The sequence below is a fragment of the Erpetoichthys calabaricus genome, chromosome 17, assembly GCF_900747795.2.
Source record: "Erpetoichthys calabaricus chromosome 17, fErpCal1.3, whole genome shotgun sequence".
NCBI lineage: Eukaryota > Metazoa > Chordata > Cladistia > Polypteriformes > Polypteridae > Erpetoichthys > Erpetoichthys calabaricus.
Genome location: NC_041410.2, coordinates 68,026,686 through 68,048,133, shown reverse-complemented (window position 1 = coordinate 68,048,133; position 21,448 = coordinate 68,026,686). Strand labels below are relative to the sequence as shown.

At 38.9% G+C, this 21,448-nt stretch overlaps 1 protein-coding gene across 1 annotated transcript in view; it reads left to right on the top strand.

The window, feature by feature from the left end:
• The window catches only part of LOC127526095 (uncharacterized), a 57,810-nt gene extending 38,827 nt beyond the window's left edge, over positions 1 to 18,983 (top strand). The window contains exon 2 of the mRNA XM_051920238.1: positions 18,172 to 18,983. Within this exon, the coding sequence (XP_051776198.1) occupies positions 18,172 to 18,846 (675 nt within the window). The 3' untranslated portion in view covers positions 18,847 to 18,983. The remainder of the gene's footprint in view (positions 1 to 18,171) is intronic.
• The last annotated feature ends 2,465 nt before the right edge of the window (positions 18,984 to 21,448 follow it).

Here is a 21,448-nt window from a genome sequence, read left to right as displayed (position 1 = left end):
AACCCCACATCCTACATGACTTTGAAAGGACACTGAAGCACGCCGAGTAAACCCACCAGAAAAACATGCAAATTCAAGGCAGGGAACACCTGGGACCCCTTTGCTGCAAGGCAGCAGTGCAACCTCCCCGCCACCGTGCCCTCACATGATTAATACATGCTTTAATGCATTTCATCATGAAAATGATATCAAGTATTTATCTTAGTATTCTAAATGTTCAGAGAGCAGGAATATCATGAAATTAATGTATTCTGTGTGCTGCCTGCGCCTCCTCATAGTGCAAGAGGAAGTCAGTTTAAGAAGCACGCAGCGATTAACATGGCTCTGGGAACACTTAACACAAAGCATTTAATGTGCTACATAATTTATGAAGGGGTTTGAGAAAATCTAGTAAATTAAATATTCATTTTAAGATGAAGTTTAGTTTACGATGTTCTACTTTAATGACAAATTACGATAATAAAGTCAACATGTCGACTTTAATCTGAACATAAATGGCGAGAATAAAGTAGAAATGTCGAGAATAAAGTCAACATATTGACTTTATTCTCGTCATAAGTGTCGAGATTAAAGTGGAAATGTCGAGAATAAAGTCAACATGTCGTCACACTATTACACAGTACCCAGGTACATTACACAGTATTGAAAAAAATAAAACAAGTACAACTTGGCTTGCAGTATTATCCAGTAGTATAGAAACAGTATTCATTATTTTGAACATAATGGTCCACATTTAAAACCAAAGTCTCTACAGACAACAGACATGGCTCCTTTTTTCGGCAAAAGTTCTTCTGTGTCATCATGTTCAACTTTATTGTCTGCTACAGCTTCAGTTTCAGAATGTTCTCTGTCCATTTTCACTGTTCAAAACCTCCACTAACGCATGTACTCCGTTGTATGCGTGTTTAGCGGTGCAGCAGTGAAAAAGGTCCCCCCTTAAACAGTTTCCCGCTGCGCCACGTTTCGAACATTGTTTAGGCTATTTAAACCGGCGTTGCAGTATAAGAAAAATCCATATCATAACAAAAATAAAAAAAATTTTTGGTATGGACCGGTATACCGCCCAGCACTACATACAGTACATTACCCATGTGTTTGATAAGATGAGGAATAAAATGCATTTACCAGCAGCAGCAGCATTGTAACAGTGCCTTCAGGGAGTTTATGTGTTTTTCAGACACATCAATGTTGATTTTGGCATTGCACTCTTAATTTATTTTTTTCCTCCATTCTTCAAACTTTGCAATAATCAGATTCCGTTGCAACAGGCAAAACCTGTTTATTTTCCCAAATTTACGGAACTGTGTTCAAGTGCCATGAGACAGATTTTACAATTTGTTTATCTCCTTTAGCTGTTAATGTGGACAATATTCCAGAAGGCTTGAAGCTGGTCACATTTGAACCCTAGTGCAATACAGTACTGAGATTAAATAGAAGTTTACCAAAGTTTCTGCTTGAGCTCTACAGACTGTACACTATTCAGAAATTGTTTGTAAGGTTTTGCAAGGATGCTGTGCACATTGCATCATCAATTGGTAGCACATACTGTACATCTACTAGCAGGTCTTTTCACAAATGCAAAAGCCAGCAAAGAATTATATTAATAGATAAACATTTTTGTGATGAATTAACTGTTGCAACATATCTAATCTAATCTAATCTAGCATCTCAGTTGATATTAACTGTGCAAAAGCAAGCAGTTTCATGTTCACAGCTAGAACAATGTCATAGCAAAATCACTTTAAAATTACTCTGTTATTGATGTCTTAGCATTGCTCAGAAAGATTTACATTTAAACCATTTCTTGGAGCAACTATGTTTTAAAGCGGATCGTTGTCGTTAAGACAAGTGCTAAATAGCCTGGGTTCACAGGCACACCTAGATTTTATAACGCCCACTGTGTTAGTCATTACTGACAATGTGGCCCATCACTAAAAACGGTTGCCCACCCATGGCCTAAACCCGGTAAAAAGACTTCTGGCAATCCATGAACTGATCACACCCCAATGCCAGTTATCATTTCCATTTTGGTGATACCAGTAAAGAGCAGTTTTTACTTAGTGTTTCCAGTAAATTTTAAGCCATGGTAGAAATAAATAGTTTTTCTGAATGTAAAAAAGAAGCTGTTGCTGATTTCTGAAGATGCATAAAACAAGCTGTGGCAGACAATCAGTTTAAATGACAAGTTAACATGAAATTAAGAAATTGGTTGGAATTAAGTTTTTCAAATAATTTTGTATGTATTTTTAACATATTTTTTAACTGTTATTTACTCTTATCTATGTCTATACAAGCTTAGAAATGTCTTTTCTTTTGGTACTGCATGCCAAAACACGATTGACATGTCTGTTGAGGGCTGCTTGTCCGTCACAGTCTCCAGGTTCACAGTCACCGAGGCAACTACAGGTTTACAGCCTCCCTGCGTAACACATCTGTCCCCCGATGGATGATGTGGGGAACATTATAATCCAGCCGCTGACCTGGTCACCTCCCTGCTTGTTTGCTGTATCTATGTGTATTGAAGTGGTACTTCCCATTTGAATAAATACCCCGACTGTTTTGATTGGAATAATGTTGGTTTTCTTGAAGTCTCTCGGGTGCAGGACAGTGAAATTAACAGCTTTTGCAAAGTCACTTTTGAACATTTATTTAAAAGACATCCACAACAAGTTCCACAAAGAGAAGACTAGATGTCCTTTCTCCAAGAAAGATTAAATTATTTGAAATTTCCTCCTCTTCCACTTTTATGGAATTTATTACTCATATTATATCTCACAGTATAATAAAAAAGAAAAGCAAGATGGAGAGTGCTATATCCTTTGAATTTGTGAATATTACCTGTTTAAGTCAGTTTGTTTTTTTGTATTCAACCTTGCTTTCTATGCATGATGGTACACACAATAATAACCGCTGAAATTTAAACACCTACTGTAACTGTAAAAGTACCGTTTTCCTTTAATTATAATCCATCCATAAATTTGGCACACTTGGCAGTTTTAAAGTTATAAATTAACCTAACATGTACATATTTGACATGAGACAGAAATACCGTTGTACATGGAAATAGTGCTGGTAAACCTTTCTCAGACACTGACCAAGGAGGGAATTAAAACTACTTTTGAAGCCATTAATAAATTGTAAAAACAATATAATATCAACCTGTAAAACTCACACTCTCATGGGATAGTGCCATAGCTCATTTTATAGTTTAAAACAGGCCGTGAAGCCTGAAGACACCCTAATTACCTTGTATAATCTATGTATGATATTTGATGATGTGTATGTATTTTTTAAACTGTAGATTTCTTACTTCTGTGAAACAGATTATATTTCTGACTTCTCTGGACTGTTCCCTGTTGTATTCACATAGTCCATATTCATCTTTTGTTGTGGTGGCGAGTGTTTAGTGCTGCTGTGTCACAGATGTAGAATTTGACATTCAGTCTGTGAGAAGTTTACATGACTCCCCCTCCCCCCATGTACTGTGCATCTCATTATCTCTCCACATATTGACATTTTCATCCCTAACCTGAAGGACATGTAGTTGAAGCTAACTGCAAATGCTAAATTGGCTCAGTGTCAACGAGTGTAGTTCTGTGAGTAATGGGTCATGCAATGGACTTGTAATAGGACTGTTGAAAATATGAATTAAGAAAAGAAACACATGAGTTTCTCTCATTTAGGGTAAAATTTAATTTTGTATTACTATGTGCAGTATGTTTTATTATTAGTGCAGGTTTATTTTACCTGCATGATATATGCTTGTCACTCTTATTGCAAACACTGGATCTTTTAAAAGCCAGTATTACTTTATATTGAACAGAGATAGATAGATAGATAGATAGATAGATAGATAGATAGATAGATAGATAGATAGATAGATAGATAGATAGATAGATAGATAGATAGATAATGTATTCCGGATAAAATATAAAATATTTCTTAAATAATATATATATTACATAAAAATTCGATCACACTTTGTACATCACATATTGATGCGTCAAGCAGGCGTGTCTTAGGTAGTTGACAATTAAAATCCTCGCGTACGGAATGAAAAGGCTCAAACTTACCTCATGTTGTCAGTCTATAATATCTAGTTGGTTCTTTAATCCTGCGTGCTGTTTCTAAATAGGTCGCACTTTCTCTTAGGGCGTTGCAGGAAAAGTTATTTTCTGAAGAAATCTGAAGAATTGGTATCTGAGAATTACTTCTGCCAGTCGCGTTTTTAAAAGATGTTTTTAAATTCAACGTATAACTGTCTCAAGACAGAGCGTCAGGCGTTTGCTAGTTTAGCAATGATGAGCAACAATCAATGTTTTCAGAAGCAGAAAGAAAAGAAAAGAAATTGTAAATAAAGTGAAAATAATCAGAATGTCCGTTGACAACAATAAGAAGTGTAGCTAAATCAAGTACTGTTGGAGCTAACCGAAAAGACAACCATCAGTCCTGTAAATTAGAGTCAGCCACGGTCACCTTCTGTGACGGACTAAAGATTACGGAGGTGCCACTTTTTGCTGTCATAGCAACAGTCTCTTCTATCCCGACAGCCTCTTCTACTAGCCTGGCAGCTTCCGGGAGGAACTCAAAAACCTGCCAGAAAGACATACACCAGTAAAAGAAACAGGTAAAAGACTTCATAGTAAAGAAAAAGTGAAAAAACGGAAGATTTGTTTACACCAAAATGCGACTCTTATTATGTCAAATATGTATATACGGGGGTCTTCCCAGACTGTCTCAAGACTGCTGTAGTTAAACCCCTACTTAAGAAAAATAATCTTGACCCCTCTGCTCTTGAAAATTTTAGACCCATCTCTAACCTGCCTTTTTTAAGTAAAATTTTAGAGAAGGCAGTCATTATGCAGTTAAATGACCACCTCAATAAACATGCTATTCTTGATAAATTTTAGTCAGGTTTTAGAACAAATCACAGCACAGAAACTGCACTCGTTAAAGTAGTAAATGATTTGCGGGTAAATGTAGACAGAGGCCATTTATCTGTTCTCATCCTATTAAATCTGAGTGCCGCATTTGACACCATTGATCATAATATTCTTAGAAATCGCCTTAGTCAATGGGTGGGCCTCTCTGGCAGCGTCTTAAATTGGTTTGAATCCTACCTGGCAGGGAGAAAATTCTTTTGTTAGTTGTGGTAATTACAACTCAAGGACACATGATATCCAATATGGTGTTCCACAAGGCTCTATCCTGAGTCCGCTGCTCTTCTCAATCTACATGCTTCCGTTAGGTCAGATTATCTCAGGTCACAACGTGAGCTACCACAGTTATGCTGATGACACACAGCTGTATTTATCAATAGCACCTGATGACCCCGATTCTATTGATTCACTAACACAATGTCTGACTTGTATTTCAGAATGGATGAATAGTAACTTTCTCAAGCTAAATAAAGAGAAAACTGAAATCTTAGTGATTGGCAATAATGGATACAATGAGGCTATTAGAAATAAACTGGATATATTAGGATTAAAAGTCAAGACGGAGGTAAAATGCTTAGGGGTAACTGTTGACTGTAATCTGAATTTTAAATCACATATTAATCAGATCACTAGGACAGTTTTTTTTCACTTAAGAAACACAGCAAAAGTTAGACCTCTTATATCATTGAAAGATGCTGAGAAATTAGTTCACGCGTTTGTTTTCAGTTGACTAGATTACTGTAACGCACTCCTCTCAGGAATACCCAAAAAAGACATAAATCGTTTGCAACTAGTGCAGAATGCAGTTGCTAGAATCCTAACAAGGAAAAGAAAATCTGAGCACATTTCCTCCAGTTTTGATGTCACTACACTGGTTACCTGTGTCATTCAGGATTGACTTTAAAATTCTGCTTATGGTTAATAAAGCCTTAAATAATCTCGCCCCATTTTATATATTGGAATGTCTGACATCTTATATTCCAAATCGTAATCTCAGATCCTCAAATGAGTGTCTCCTTAGAATTCCAAGAGCAAAACTTAAAAAGTGGTGAGGCGGCCTTCTGCTGTTATGCACCTAAAATCTGGAATAGCCTGCCAATAGAAATTCGCCAGGCTAATACAGTGGAGCACTTCAGAAAACTGCTGAAAACACATTATTTTAACATGGCCTTCTCATAATTTCACTGTAATTTAATCCTGATACTCAGTATATCCAATTCATTATAATAACTATTGATGGTGGCTCTAAAATCTGTACTAACCTCTATTCTCTCTTCTGTTTCTTTTTCCGGTGTCCTTTTGGTGGTGGCTTTCACCACCACCATCTACTCAAAGCACCATGATGTTCCAACAGTGAAGAATTAAAAGCCAGAAGTCTGCATGTCCATCATCATCAAGTCCTTCCGTGAGAACTGTAGACACAAGAGGACTATTTCATTTATGTTAGGTAGAATGCCCAGAGGGGACTGGGCGGTCTCGTGGCCTGGAACCCCTGCAGATTTTATTTTTTTTCTCCAGCCGTTTTTTCTCCAGAGTTTTTTTTTTTGTTTTTTCTTTCCACCATCGGACCTTACTCTTTTTTTTTTATGTTAACTAATATTGTCTTATTTTAATTTCTTATGTTGTTTTATATATATATATATATTTTTTATTTACTGTTCTTCATTATGTAAAGCACTTTGAGCTACTTTTTTGTATGAAAATGTGCTATACAAATAAATGTTATTATTATTATTATTATTATTATTATTATTATATCCATTAATATATTTGAACATGAAGCATAGAAAATGCGAAACTTTATGGTGTTTGAGTATTTAGTTTGGACAATGGCTACAGTTTAAACTCAAGTCATCTCTCTTCACCGCACAGAAACTTCTCTTGTTAAGAGATGTTAGCTTCAAGTACATATACAGTTGCAGTCTAACTTGACATATGTGCAAATAAATAAATGTGAAGTCTGTAAAATCTAGAAAGGCTGCAATTTTGTGCATAGCTGTTTTGCTGAAATTTTCTGTTGAAGGTTTTCCATAAATATAAAATTGACTCACTTATTTATTTTTTTAAATTTTATACAGAGTGGGTTTTATTTTCTGCTTCAATGCCTCTTTGAAATGTGTGGTTGGTTTGTAATTCTGATTCATATGTTACACTTTAATCAATAATTGAATACAGTTTAAGTTTTGATTAAACTTAATAATTATAATTTGTAGTCTGTTTACATAGTTATTCTGCAACAGCCTAGCATGTTGCAGTGCACACAACAACATTGTGTTAAGTGCTTAATAGGGCAATGAAGAGTAATGTGAAATAAGTGTTTACTCATTACCACATTAAGTATTTCAAGCGGTGCAGGATTTCAGTAAAGTTACATTGTTATGTACATTGTAAAACTGGCAACCTAAACAGATCCCAAATCTGGCCTAAACCTTTATGGTGTATATGTCAACTTGTGCTACAGTGGAGGGGCTGCCAAGCAATTCTGTAACTATATACTCGCTGAATGCTAGGCTATTATACTGAAAATGTAACTTTCAGTGCATGGATGAATGGTTCTTTTATTCAGTTTTTCTTTTTTACACAGACACTAGTAAAAATCAGGTCGTCCCATGTTGTAGATGTTTAACAGTGTTTTCCAATCCTTGGCATGTGACACGCTACTTATAGGGAACTGAAAATAAGGCATATTTTTGAAAATAACCAAAATGGCAAAAGTATCAATTCTGACTAAAGGATATACAATATATTGCAAACACTTTGAAGTGGAGATCCATGTTTAGTATTATGAACATCTATGTACGTGTATTAAATTAACAAAGTACAAGTATATCTTATAACTAGGCACTAAATATATGCTTGATAAAGGAATGTTGACCTACATTGTTGTAGCAGATAAATGAAAATACAGTTAGATGGGAGAAATTAACATTGGATCATTCAAAATTTCTGTTCCTTCACCAATATAGATGAAGCTTCACAGTTAACAGTGCAAATGTCCTAGATAGTATTTTTAAATGATTACTGTAATCAGAGGTCCTGCAACTTAAAACAGGCAAAACCCAGCCAGATTTCAGAGTTTTTTAGTTGATAAGGGGGGCAGTCATGGACAAATCTGATGATTTTTTAAAATGTATGATCATTCCTTATTACAACTGAATATCTCTGAAACCAAGCATGATCAATCATTACTTCCATCAACATTGATAAAAGAAAAAAAACTGTTGAGAGTGAGGGGCATAGAAACAATTAGTGGTGATAGGCTAAATTTTCATCTGATTGTATAACAAATTAATAAGGAGCAAAGAGCTTTTTTTTTCTTCAGAAACTGGTAAAATAGACAAAATATTAATGTCACTTTTTAACTGAAACTGTTATTATGTTTGCTTTTATTTGTATTGGTTTATAAGTGTTAGTGTGAATAATAAAAAAAACTGTCTCAACAACATTGTCAGATTTATAAGTAACAATATTGGTCTGCTGCGGTGGGTTGGCACCCTGCCCGGGATTGTTTCCTGCCTTGTGCCCTGTGTTGGCTGGGATTGGCTCCAGCGGACCCCCGTGACCCTGTGTTCGGATTCAGCGGGTTGGAAAATGGATGGATGAATATTTGTCTGAAGCAGTGTTTGTTCTCACTTTTTCACAGAACGTTATCACAAGCAGGATAGAAAGCAGGCCAAATCTAGTGGGACTGTAGCTATGCTTTGCCCAAAGTTCAAATTGTGCCATCAGGTTCCAGATTTAGATTTCCAGGACTTAAAATTTAAGAACTTTTTTATTCCTAAAAATAATGCCATAGGCATTTTGAATTCTAGAGACTATAGAAGGTATGTAAAACTCTTATGTTCTTGCAATGTAAGCAGCTACACGTGTTGGAGTGTGTGTTCTCATAAAAAAAAACTGATATAATTTCTTGCCTCCTGCCTTTTTGTGGTATATATGAAATATTGTGTTATACCTTCGGCACTGTGTCTCTTCAGAGAATCCTTGGTGCAACTGGTTTGACTTTGTGTCGAACGAGCAGTTGCTCATGGATTTGCAAATGTGACACATTACCTGTTTTGTGAGGGAGTGTCAGTTATGGCACTACAGCCATGTGGTACAATTCCCCAAGGGTGATCGGGCTCACAGGATCCTCATTGTTGAAGACTTCAGCAGCTGAACCAGGCCAAGGGGATGGCCATGTAACACCAGGCTGCAGCAGATAGCTGGTCATTTCCGGAGGTTGGGACTGGACCTCGTGTTTCCCTGGGGTGGGAGTGATTGCCAACTAGGATAATCGAGCTGTTTCATCATGTGGTGGGTGCAGCAATGTACTATACCAGTGCATGCTTCCCAACCTGACCAGACCTTTGTATGTTCCTCCTGCAAACAAACTTCCCTGTAGTTAAAAAACCTAGCCTAAATACACTACAGGTGCTGGTCATAAAATTAGAATATCATGACAAAGTTGATTTATTTCAATAATTCCATTCAAAAAGTGAAACTTGTATATTAGATTCATTCATTACACACAGACTGATGTATTTCAAATGTTTATTTCTTTTAATAATTTCTTTGTTATATATGCTCTTTGTTGTATATGCTCAAGTTCCATAAATTCTGTCTGCTTTCAGCAAGTCAGTAAATGTAACTAATAGATGGCTCATTTAAGGTGAACTTTTTTAAATAAGTGAATAAACAATTTTCTCTATTTCTAGACCACAAGTTACCTCATATTCTAGAAAGTATGGTAGTATTCATATTGGTAACTGCAACTCTGTATAATTCACTAATTTTTTTAAGGTGGTGTTCATATTGATGTCAATACCTTATCTGTTATAGTGAAACTGAATATTCTTTGTCAATGATAGTGAAAATGCAGGTATGAGGAAAATTGTAGATAAGATCTGGGTGTTCTCAAGCACCTCTGACCCAGAACACCCCTATGCCAGACCAAGTGAAAAAAAAAACAAGTGAGGTTTATTGAAGACTCCAATAGAGGAGGGTTAGTGGAGGGAAATGGATATAGGAAACATACACAAAAATAGACGAGTTTTTAGTTTTGTCTTGCTCCCGTACCTCTAGCCTTCTTTCGCTTTCTCAGGTCACATCATCTTCCCATGGAACTGTTACTCTTCAGACTTCAAGTTTGCCTGTTTGAGGAACAGAGGCTCCAGGAGGCTGACCCCAGGAATACCTCTTGTCATGCCAGATGAATAACCCAGAAACATTTTTTGACTCGGTTGAATCCACACAAATGATCAAATTGCTTCTTGATAGCTTCTTCCAGTGGCTTCAGTTTCTTCCAGCAGGTCTGCCGTTTCAAACTACAACCCTGTGGGAGTCCAGACAGGACAACCATAAAGATATGCAGCTTTATAATTTGAGCTAAGGGTGATATATAGGACGCAGCCCTATTTATTACTGTGGGCATAGACACAGGTAAGCAGGTACTGAGGATGAAGTAGCACCCCCTACTACTTCAGAGTCAGCACCTGAAGTTTGTTGTCAGTAGTGTGATAAACATAGGTTAAAAATAATTCAAATGTTAATAAATACTACTGTAATTTGGTATTGATTAAAGTAAAAGAGTGAGAGAGAGTTATTTCTTTATGCATGTCACGCATGAAAACATGAAAACAAGAGTAAGGTCCTTGCTAGGGTTGTCCTCAATAGGATCCGTGATCACTTGCTCACCTACCAGCGACCGGAGAAGTCTTGTTTTATACTTAAGAAGTCTACCATCTGTATCCTAGCACTGAGGGTTCTCATCAGGCTGCAGTGTGGGACATCCTGAGGGTTCGCGGGGTTCCCCTCAGGGTTGCTGGATATCATGGCTGGCCTGTACACAGATACTGTGAGCGCAGTGCAGAGTGGAGGCAGAACCTCTGTGTTTTTCCCAGTTGATTCTGGGGTTCATCAAGGGTGTGTTCTTGCTCCTACTCTCTTCAGTGCTTTCATGGACTGGGTGTTGGGCAAGGTCGTGGGGTCCAGTGGCTGTGGGACATCTGTTGGTGAAGGAAGATTCTCTGATCTTGAGTTTGCCGATGATGCTGTGATCTTCACAGAGTCAATGGAGGCTCTGATTGGGGCGCTTGAGAGACTAAGCGAGGTGTCTGGGCTTGCGAGTGTCCTGGATTAAAACCAAGATCCAGGCCTTTAATGACCTTGTGGGCACAGCCATCATCAGTGTGTCTGTCTGCAGAGAGAATGTTGACCTTGTTGAGAGGTTTACTTACCTCGGAAGTGACATTCATGTCTCAGTTAACTCTTCCTATCCTATCTCTGCCAAAGGACGAAGGTCCAAGTCTTTAGAGTCCTGGTGCTTTCTGTCTTGCTATATGATTGTGAGATATGGATGTTATCCAGTGACCTGAGATGAAGACTGGACTCCTTTGGTACTGTGTCTCTTTGGAGAATCCTTGGGTACTGCTGGTTTGACTTTGTGTCGAATGAGTGGTTGCTCATGGAGTTCCGAATGAGGCACATTACCTGCATTATGAGGGAGTGTCAGTTACGGCACTACGGCTGTGTGGCACGATTCCCCGAGGGTGGTCCAGCACACAGGTTCCTCATTGTTGAGGACCCAAGTGGCTGGACCAGGCCAAGGGGACACCCACATAACACCTGGCTGTGGCAGATAGTGGGTCATTTCCAGAGGGTTGGACTGGACCGTGTGTCTGCCTGGGGGGTTGCAAACCAGAATTCCAAGCTGTTTCGTCGTGTGGTGGGTGCGGCACTGTACTGTACCAGTGCATACTCCTCAACCTGACCTGACCTTAAGTGTGTTGTTAGTTTTATTTTATTATTAGACCACTGTGCTGAATGTTTTATATTGTTATTAGTCTGGGAACTGCCACACTGTGGCAGTTAATTCCACCCGGGGGGGTAAACGTTAACATTATACATAGTTATTGTCTGTTTTTCACCTGCATTATTATCATTCTTTAATTTAATATTATTTATTGTATCAGTATGCTGCTGCTGAAGAATGTGAATTTCCCATTGGGATTAATAAAGTATCTATCTATCTATCTATCTATCTATCTATCTATCTATCTATCTATCTATCTATCTATCTATCTATCTATCTATCTATCTATCTATCTATCCATCCATCCATCCATCCATCCATCCATCCATCCATCCATCCATCCATCCATCCATCTATCTATCTATCTATCTATCTATCTATCTATCTATCTATCTATCTATCTATCTATCTATCTATCTATCTATCTATCTATCTGTGTTTTGCACTTATAATATTATGAATGTCTTACTTTGAAATGCTGCTAAAAGATGATGATAATTTGAACATTTGTAAGGCAATTGTTACATACTTGTTTTGGTAGATAATAATAATAATAATGCATTTTATTTATATAGTGCCTTTCCCATGCTCAAGGCGCTTCACAGAGTCTTAGAAAAAAACAGGGTATATGTAACATTAAAGTGAGTCCTTAGGCAAACTGAAATGAAAACTTTCTTGAATAGGTTTGAAACATGATACCATAGAATGGTAGCCTATTTCATTTAAATGCAGCAAATTCAGTATATGGAGTGGGACATTATTAATTTATACTAGATGATGTTTGAATATATTTCTGAAAAATATGTAATGGCATCATCCCCTCCTTAAACATCTTCCTGTTACAATTGTCTCTTAAAGAAAGATGCAAATTGAATATTGGTCTATATTTTTAAAGGTCTAATAGTGGTGAATTTGAAGAAATCAGAAACTACCATTTAATAAAGGTTCATTAATTATGTCCACTGTTGGTTGTGCAGCTCCTGTAGATGACGTTTTTCTTTAACAATCTAGTTGGAAAGGTGTTCTAATGTAATATAGCAGGTTTCATTTTGGAAATCAGATCAGAAGCTTTCCCCTTCTGTCTTCAATTTATGTTTACTGTGGTGGCTGGTATAAAGGGAAATATGATACACTGCTGCTTAAATTGAAAGCTAATTGATAGATAAGGATTAACCCGTCTAGCTATATTATCTAGTATAAAGAAAAAAAAAATTGCTACTATTTTAGTCCTTTTAGGTTTACCTGTTTTTTAAGTTTGCCACTGTTCTGAATAAAATATTAGGATTATTTATATGTTGTTTGTTAGTATACAAAAGTAATAAGAGCATGTCTTTTAGAGTTCTTTGTTTTTAATTTTAGAAAATTCATTCCATGCAGATGGAGAAGATGAGAAGGTGTTTCTTTAACTTAGACCACCTATTAACATTTTCATGGGCAGTATCTATAGCTGCTGTACCTTGAAGAGTTTGTCCTTAGCCTGCCTCCATTTAGTATTCTTGTGTTTTGATGAAGAACTAGCTTTAAAGACTTTAGCTTTTATGCTTACTACTCCCTTTGTAATATTAAACATTTCCATCGTGTTACCTCTTAATCTTCATTTTTAAGATAAATACTTTTAACTCCTGTTTATCTCGATGCCCTTTGATTCAAGAATAAATCTAGCAGTTTAATTTTGGCATTTCTGTATGCCGTTCTTGGAATACAGAGTCCAACGTTACACAGAGTATTCCAGATGTTGAATTACATAACAGTGAAATTTCCTGCATCAGAGAGCAGTGTAATGTATTAGCTTTTTTTAATCACTCCACTGTACATTGCATGCTTATGGAAAGCAAGTCTACTAGGAACTCCTTACTTTTTATCTGAAAAGCCTATTATTTTTTATTTCCAGCCTCCAGTTCTAATTATGTGAAAGACTTAATGTTTTATTTGTATTAAGCCTAATTTGCAATATTTCCAGACAAACCTCAATTTTCTCTAGGCCCATCTGCTGAAACTGACTCTTGGACATCTGTTAATTCAGCTAGTTCAACATTCTTCACAAAGCTAGACAATGTCTTATTTATTTTTTATATAAACTATTTGTAGAGATTAAAAAAAAAACAGTTACCCCAGCATAACTAAATATGCCACTTTGTCTTTACTTAATTCAGGAAAAAATACTCTCTAGCTAGTTGTTTCCTTCTCTTATGAGAATTCACAAGTTACAGTATCTACATCTTGCACACTAAATGTCTATCTCTTGGCTTTTTATGACCCAACGTGAATATCAAGACAAATATTTAATATTGTGTACTTTGCTATAGCCTTAAGACTCAAATTGGCTTTCTTCTAACACACTACTTGTAAGAAACTGGTTTTAAATTTCTGTTTTCTTCTGCTCACGTGCATATGGTAAGAATCAGACATACATTGCACCATGCTTTTTAAAAAACTTTTATTTTATTGCTCACAACAAACAACATTTTTGTTTTTTGCATTAGATTAGTAATGATTGTTATGTGACAAAGGAGCAACCAGAAGTGGCAGATTCAGAAGCACCTTCTGTTCCATGAGTGGCTCCTAACCACTAACTGCTTCTAGGGTGGCTGCTCACAGATTAACCCCAACATGTAAATCCTTAGCTTCTTTACAAGCAGGCTGTCATAAATTAACTATATAAAATATAAACAATTTTCTTTTCTCTTTTCTGTACCCAATGTTTTTGTTTCAGTGTAGGATTAAGAGGTAATAATCACCTGCAGTCCAGAAAACATTTTGCTATTTGAAAAAAAATCAAAATCTTTACAGTAGAAATGTTTGTGATAGAAAAGAACACTTAGAGTCATGTATTACCATGTTTCACTAATAGCAAGAGCTGGCTTGCAATTAAGAGTACGGCATCAAGTCAATGAAACTTCTGGGATATTGATCTGGTCAGTTAAGTAGCAGTGAGGGTTGTTAATCAGTTTCAGCTGCTTTGGTGTTAATGAAGTTAACAACAGGTGCACTAGAGGGGAAGCAATCAGACGACCCCCAAAACAGGAACGGTTTAACAGGTGGAGGCCACTGACATTTTTCCCTCCACATCCTTTCTGACTTTTTCACTGGTTTTGCATTTGGCTATGGTCAGTGTCACTACTGGTAGCATGAGGCAATACCTGGACACTACAGAGGTTGCACAGGTAGTTCAACTTCTCCATGATGGCATATCAATATGTGCCATTGCCAGAAGGTTTGCTGTGTCTCCCAGCCAGTCTTAAGGGCATGGAGAAGATTCCAGTAGACAAGCAGTTACTCTAGGAGAGCTGGACAGGGCCGTAGAAGGTCCTTATCCCACCAGCAGGACTGGTATCTGCTCCTTTGGGCAAGGAGGAACAGGATGAGCACTGCACGAGCCCTACAAAATGACCTCCAACAGGCCACTAGTTTGAATGTCTCTGACCAAACAATCAAAAACAGGCTTCATGAGGTTTGCCTGAGGGCCCTGTGCTCACTGCCTGGCACAGTGGAGCTCAATTGGCATTTGCCATAGAACACCAGAATTGGCAGGTCCACCGCTGACGCCCTGTGCTTTTCACAGATGAGAGCAGGTTCACCCTGAGCACATGTGACAGATGTGAAATACCCTGGAGAAGCCGTGGAGAACATTATGCTGCCTGTAACATCGTTCAGCAGGACTGGTTTGGTGGTGGGTCAGTGATGGTCTGTGGAGGTATATCCATAGAGGAATGCACAGACCATTACAGGCTAGACAATGGCACCTTGACTGCCATTAGGTATTGGGATGAAATCCTTGGACCCATTGTCAGACCCTATGCTGGTGCAGTGGGTCCTGGGTTCCTCCTAGTGCACGACAACACCCTGCCTCATGTGGCGAGAGTATGCAGACAGTTCCTGGAGGATGAAGGAATTGATATCATTGACTGGCCCCACACGCTCACTTGACCTACATCCAATAGAACACCTCTGGGACATTATGTTCCAGTCCATCTGATGCTGCCAGGTTGCACCTCAGACTGTCCAGGAGCTCAGTGATGCCCTGGTATAGATCTGTGAGGAGATCCCCTAGGGCACCATCTGTAGTCTCATTAGGAGCATGCCCCGACATTGTCAGGCATGCATACAAGCACATGGGGGCCATACAAACAACTGAGTACGATTTTGAGTTGCTGCAATGAAATTTCGGCAAAATGGACTAGCCAGTATAGATATCCAGCATGATTTTTTTCACATTGAGATCTGATGTGTTTTCAAAGTATTCCTTTAAATTTTTTTGAGTAGTTTGTTCCTGGAGGGACACAGTGGCCACATTATAAAATTATTGTTAAATATTCTGACGCTTAAGATGGAACAGTTGTTACCAAAGAGAAACAATCACATTTGTCAAAATGAATGGCTGATAATAAACCTTATGATCACTGGGTAAAAATTGTCCATGAATTTACAGGACAGATGGTCCTGAACTGTGCAGAATGGCTGAGGTATTCAGTAAGCACCGTTTGTCTTTTAAAGGCAGCATATCTGTCTAATATTTAATGAAACATTAAGGCAGGATGAGAGACTTGCTTTCAAAGACAGACATTATAAAACCAAACATGATATTAGAATGGTGCTTTGAATATAATGACAGAGTTGGCGAGAAGGCTTTATGGGAATGCCCTCCCCTCTTGAGATGACACGCCATTCAAGAGAGGCTCAGACACACGTGGATACAGAGGAAAAGAGCTGAAGGTACATGTAGGACAAGAGGTAGTAAATATTTTAAAATTACTCTATTACCTGTCTTCAACAGGTAGTGTGGCTAGTATTACAGTATATGCTGTATGTCTTGAAGAGAAGGCAGCTGTGTGGCAGTAATAATTTTGTACCAACTTCAGCACCCTCTGTAGTGCTTTGTTGAGGTCTGGGATGAGCAGAATGATTATATACTGAGATAATGTTCAAAGAATGATAGAACAATCAAAATATAGATTTTAAATCTATCCAGACCTTCTAGCTCTGTATAATCTAAAAAGACGAGGTAAGAAGGTTGTATCGTGGCAGCAGAGCCGGCACTAAGCTAAAAGCCAAGCGGCTAGCGAGAAAGTGGCAATACAAGCCTTCGGTGCCTTCTGTGATCCTGGGAAATGTGAACTCACTACCAAATAAGATCAACAAACTGGCTGCGTTGGTAAAAAATGTCAGGACCTACAGAGAATGCAGTTTGTTGTGTTTTTGTGAAACGTGGCTAACAACTAACATCCTAGATGCTAACGTGGAGCTACCCGGGTTTAGCACAGTTAGAGCGAAACAGAGACACAAATACCTGCGGGAAGTGGAAAGGAGGAGGACTCGCTCTCTATGTGAATACAAGGTGGTGCAACTCTGGACATGTAAACGTCAAAATCTCCACTTGCTGCGGGGACATCGAACTGTTGGCTGTAAGTCTGCGTCCCTATTACTTGCCCAGAGAGTTTGGACACGTCATTGATGTTATTGTTTACATCCCCCCTCGGGCGGACATGGAGATAGTGGGTGACATCATCCATTCCGCTGTTGCTAAACTACAAACGCAGCACCCTGAGGCACTTGTGCTAATCGCTGGAGACTTTAACCATGTGACCCTGGAAAAAACATTACCTGCCTTCTCCCAGTATGTGGATTGTAACACTCAGGGAAATAGGACTATTGACCTACTGTATGCAAACGTTAAAGACGCTGCCTGTGCTTGTGAAAGTAGATCACAACCTGGTTCTGCTTCAGCCTCACTACAAATCAAGAGTAAGGGAGCTACCTGCAACCACACGCTCATTCAGGAAGTGGTCCCCTGAGGCAGAGCAGGCTCTGAGAGACTGCTTTGGAACTACGGACTGGGATATCCTGCAGGGATCATAGAGTGAGAACATTGAGGATGCTGTTGACTGTACTACTGACTACATCAACTGTATGGACATTGTAGTTCCAGTAAGAACAATACGCTGCTATTCTAACAACAAGCCATGGATTACAAGTGACATCAAGGGCCTTTTGAACCAGAAGAAAAGAGCTTTTAAAGGCGATGATCAGCATGAGCTCAAGTACGTGCAGAAGGAACTCTTGAGTCCAGCTCAGGGCGGTGAAGGAGCAGTACAGGAGAAAGCTGGAGCAGAAGTTGCAGAATAACAGCATGAAGGAAGTGTGGGATGGGATGAAGATCATCACTGGCTGCAGCTTGAAACGGGGTGCCACCATCGAGAGAAACATTGAGAGAGCAGACCAGATGAATAACTTCTTTAACAGGTTTGACCACCCTAACCCACTCTCACCTCGGAGTACTGCACCCTCCACCCATCCTTCTGCTGATACCAGATTAGGAGAGAGTCCCCCCCCCCCCCCCCCACACCCACAATTACAGCAGCGCAGGTAAGCAGAGAGCTGAGGAGACTTCGTGCCAGCAAAGCAGTGGGTCCAAATGGAGTATCGCCATGACTGCTGAAGGCCTCTGCGTTGCAGCTGGAGAGTCCTCTACAGCACATCTTCAACCTGAGCCTGGAACAGGGGAGAGTCCCAAGGCTTTGGAAAACATCTTGCATCACTCCAGTCCCAAAGGTATCACGTCCTAGTGAGCTGAATGACTTCCAGCCTGTTGCTCTGACGTCACATGTGATGAAGACCATGCAGCGGCTGCTGCTTCACCACCTGAGGCCACAGGTCCGCCACGCCCTCGACCCTCTGCAGTTCGCATACCAGGAGAAGGTGGGAGCGGAAGATGCCATCATCTATATGCTACACCGATCCCTCTCCCACTTGGACAGAGGCAGTGGTGCTGTAAGAATTATGTTTCTGGACTTCTCTAGCACCTTCAACACCATCCAATCTCTGCTCCTTAGGGACAAGCTGAGAGACATGGTAGTATATTCATACCTGGTGGCATGGATCGTGGACTATCTTACAGACAGACCTCAGTATGTGCGTCTCGGGAACTGCAGGTCTTACATTGTGGTCAGCAACACAGGAGCGCCGCAGGGGACTGTACTTTCTCCGGTTCTGTTCAGCCTATATACATCGGACTTCCAATACAACTCGGAGTCCTGCCACATGCAAAAGTTCGCTGACGACACTGCTATCGTGGGCTACATCAGGAGTGGGCAGAGGAGGAGTATAGGAACCTAATTAAGGACTTTGTTAAATGGTGCGACTCAAACCACCTACAACTGAACACCAGCAAAACCAAGGAGCTGGTGTGGATTTTAGGAGGACCAGACCCCTCATGGACCCCGTGATCATCAGAGGTAGCTGTGTGCAGAGGGTGCAGACCTATAAATACCTGGGAGTGCAGCTGGATGATAAATTGGACTGGACTTCCAATACTGATGCTCTGTGCAAGAGAGGACAGAGCCGACTATACTTCCTTAGAAGGCTGGTGTCCTTCAACATCTGCAATAAGATGCTGCAGATGTTCTATCAGATGGTTGTGGCGAGCGCCCTCTTCTACGCGGTGGTGTGCTGGGGAGGCAGCATTAAGAAGAAGGACGCCTCACGCCTGGACAAACTGGTGAGGAAAGCAGGCTCTATTATAGGCATGGAGCTGGACAGTTTGACATCTGTGGCAGAGCGACGGGCACTGAGCAGGCTCCTGTCAATCATGGAGAATCCACCGAATCCACTGAACAGTATCATCTCCAGACAGAAGAGCAGCTTCAGCGACAGACTGTTGTTACTGTCCTGCTCCACTGACAGACTGAGGAGATTGTTCCTCCCCCACACTATGCGACTCTTCAATTCCACTCGGGGGGGTAAACGTTAACATTATACAAAGTTATTGTCTGTTATACCTGCATTTTCATCAGTCTTTAATATTGTTTTTTATCAATATGCTGCTGCTGGATGTATGTGAATTTCCCCTTGGGATTAATAAAGTATCTATCTATCTACTGTATCTATCTATTGTGAAATAGTGCGGCCCGGACAGAGACGGGCAGACACATTTCCAGCCATCACCACACGTTTATTTACACTATATTATATACAAGTCTCTAAGTGCACCGACACACCAACAAACCCCCACAGTCTCCCAAAGTCCTGGCTTCTCCAACAGCCGTCTCTCTTTCTCTTTCCCCTCACACACTTCAGGCCTCTCCTCGCCGCCTCCTCTCCGACCTCGTCCAACTCCTCACCCGACTCCAGCCTTGATTGAAGGGAGGCGGCCCCTTAAATAGGCAGGCGGCTGATGACCACACCCGGCCACCTGTCACAATCTATCTATCTATCTATCTATCTATCTATCTATCTATCTATCTATCTATCTATCTATCTATCTATCTATCTATCTATCTATCTATCTATCTATCTACTGTATATGTCACTTCATTTATTACTTTTTGAACCCACTTAATTTAGTTCTAGCTTTCACAGGTTCTTGAGGTTTGGATATTAACAGTATATTTAGATTTATAATACAGTATCATTTCTGGCTCACAAAAATAGTGAAACACCAGCCTGGCATTTTTTTTTAAATGTATGTCCTGGACAGTATATAACAACTTATTAAAACTGAGGCAAATCTTAATGGAAATATGCAATGTCTAAACACTTACAATACATATTATTTAGGTTGTGTCTGCATAAAATGTGACAACATTAAATGTCATTGTCAAGTCTGTCTGCCAGCCTATTTGTCAGTCCACATGAAGTGACTGCTGATAGGTGACTGATTTTCTTGAAATTTCATACACTTCAAAGATATCTGTCAGGAAAGTTCAATTTTTGTTCTGAGACTCTGCCCTGGATAAGCAGGTTAGGAAAATGGATAGATAGATGGAGTTAAAATTTTGTTAAAATATCTTGAATATAATACATTTGTGAAATCATTAAGACAGAAACATTATGTGGGACCTTTTACTGATTTATTTACTAATTCAAATTTATTTATTTACTTTTGACAGCAAAATTGATTTTCATTACAAGTTATTGATACACTAGCACAATCATGCGCTTGGTTACTATCAAACAGCTGCTTACACATGAAGGCAGACTTTAAGATAGACTTTATATGATTACGTTTTAAGTAGTGTGATCTACAGATAGCCATCATCCTTCCAAAGCCAACAAGTAACAATAGTACAGTCAATTGATATATTAATTGATTAGGTCTCTGGTGCCTATTAAAGCTATTATACTGTACAATACAACACAGTTTATTTTTGTATAGCCCAAAATTACACAGGAAGTGCCGCAATGGGCTTTAACAGGCCCTGCCTCTTGACAGCCCCCCAGCCTTGACTCTCTAAGAAGACAAGGAAAAACCTAGTAGGGAAAAATGTAAGAAACCTTGGGAAAGGCAGTTCAAAGAGAGACCCCTTTCCAGGTAGGTGCAGTGGGTGTCAAAAGAAGGGGGTCAATACAATACAATACACAGAACAAAACAAATCCTCAATAAAAAATAAAAAATAAAATTTTTTTTTAGAAGTACGGAGCAGAATTTAACAGTATTACAGATACCACTAGCGTATTTGGGCACCTTTTTAACTATATGATATTGCAAAATGTTGTTTAAATATGTATTTTATGTATTCTTCTCATATATTTAATTATATTCTATATTAGTTATTTTTGAATATGACTCATTACCAAAAAATCTTAATGAAGAAAGAATTTGAAATCTCTGACTTTAACGAAGCAAATAAACAACAAATTAAAAACATCAACTTTCAACACATTTAACTAGGTTCACCTGAATTTTATGCCATGCATGTGATTTCAAACTTGTATTTAC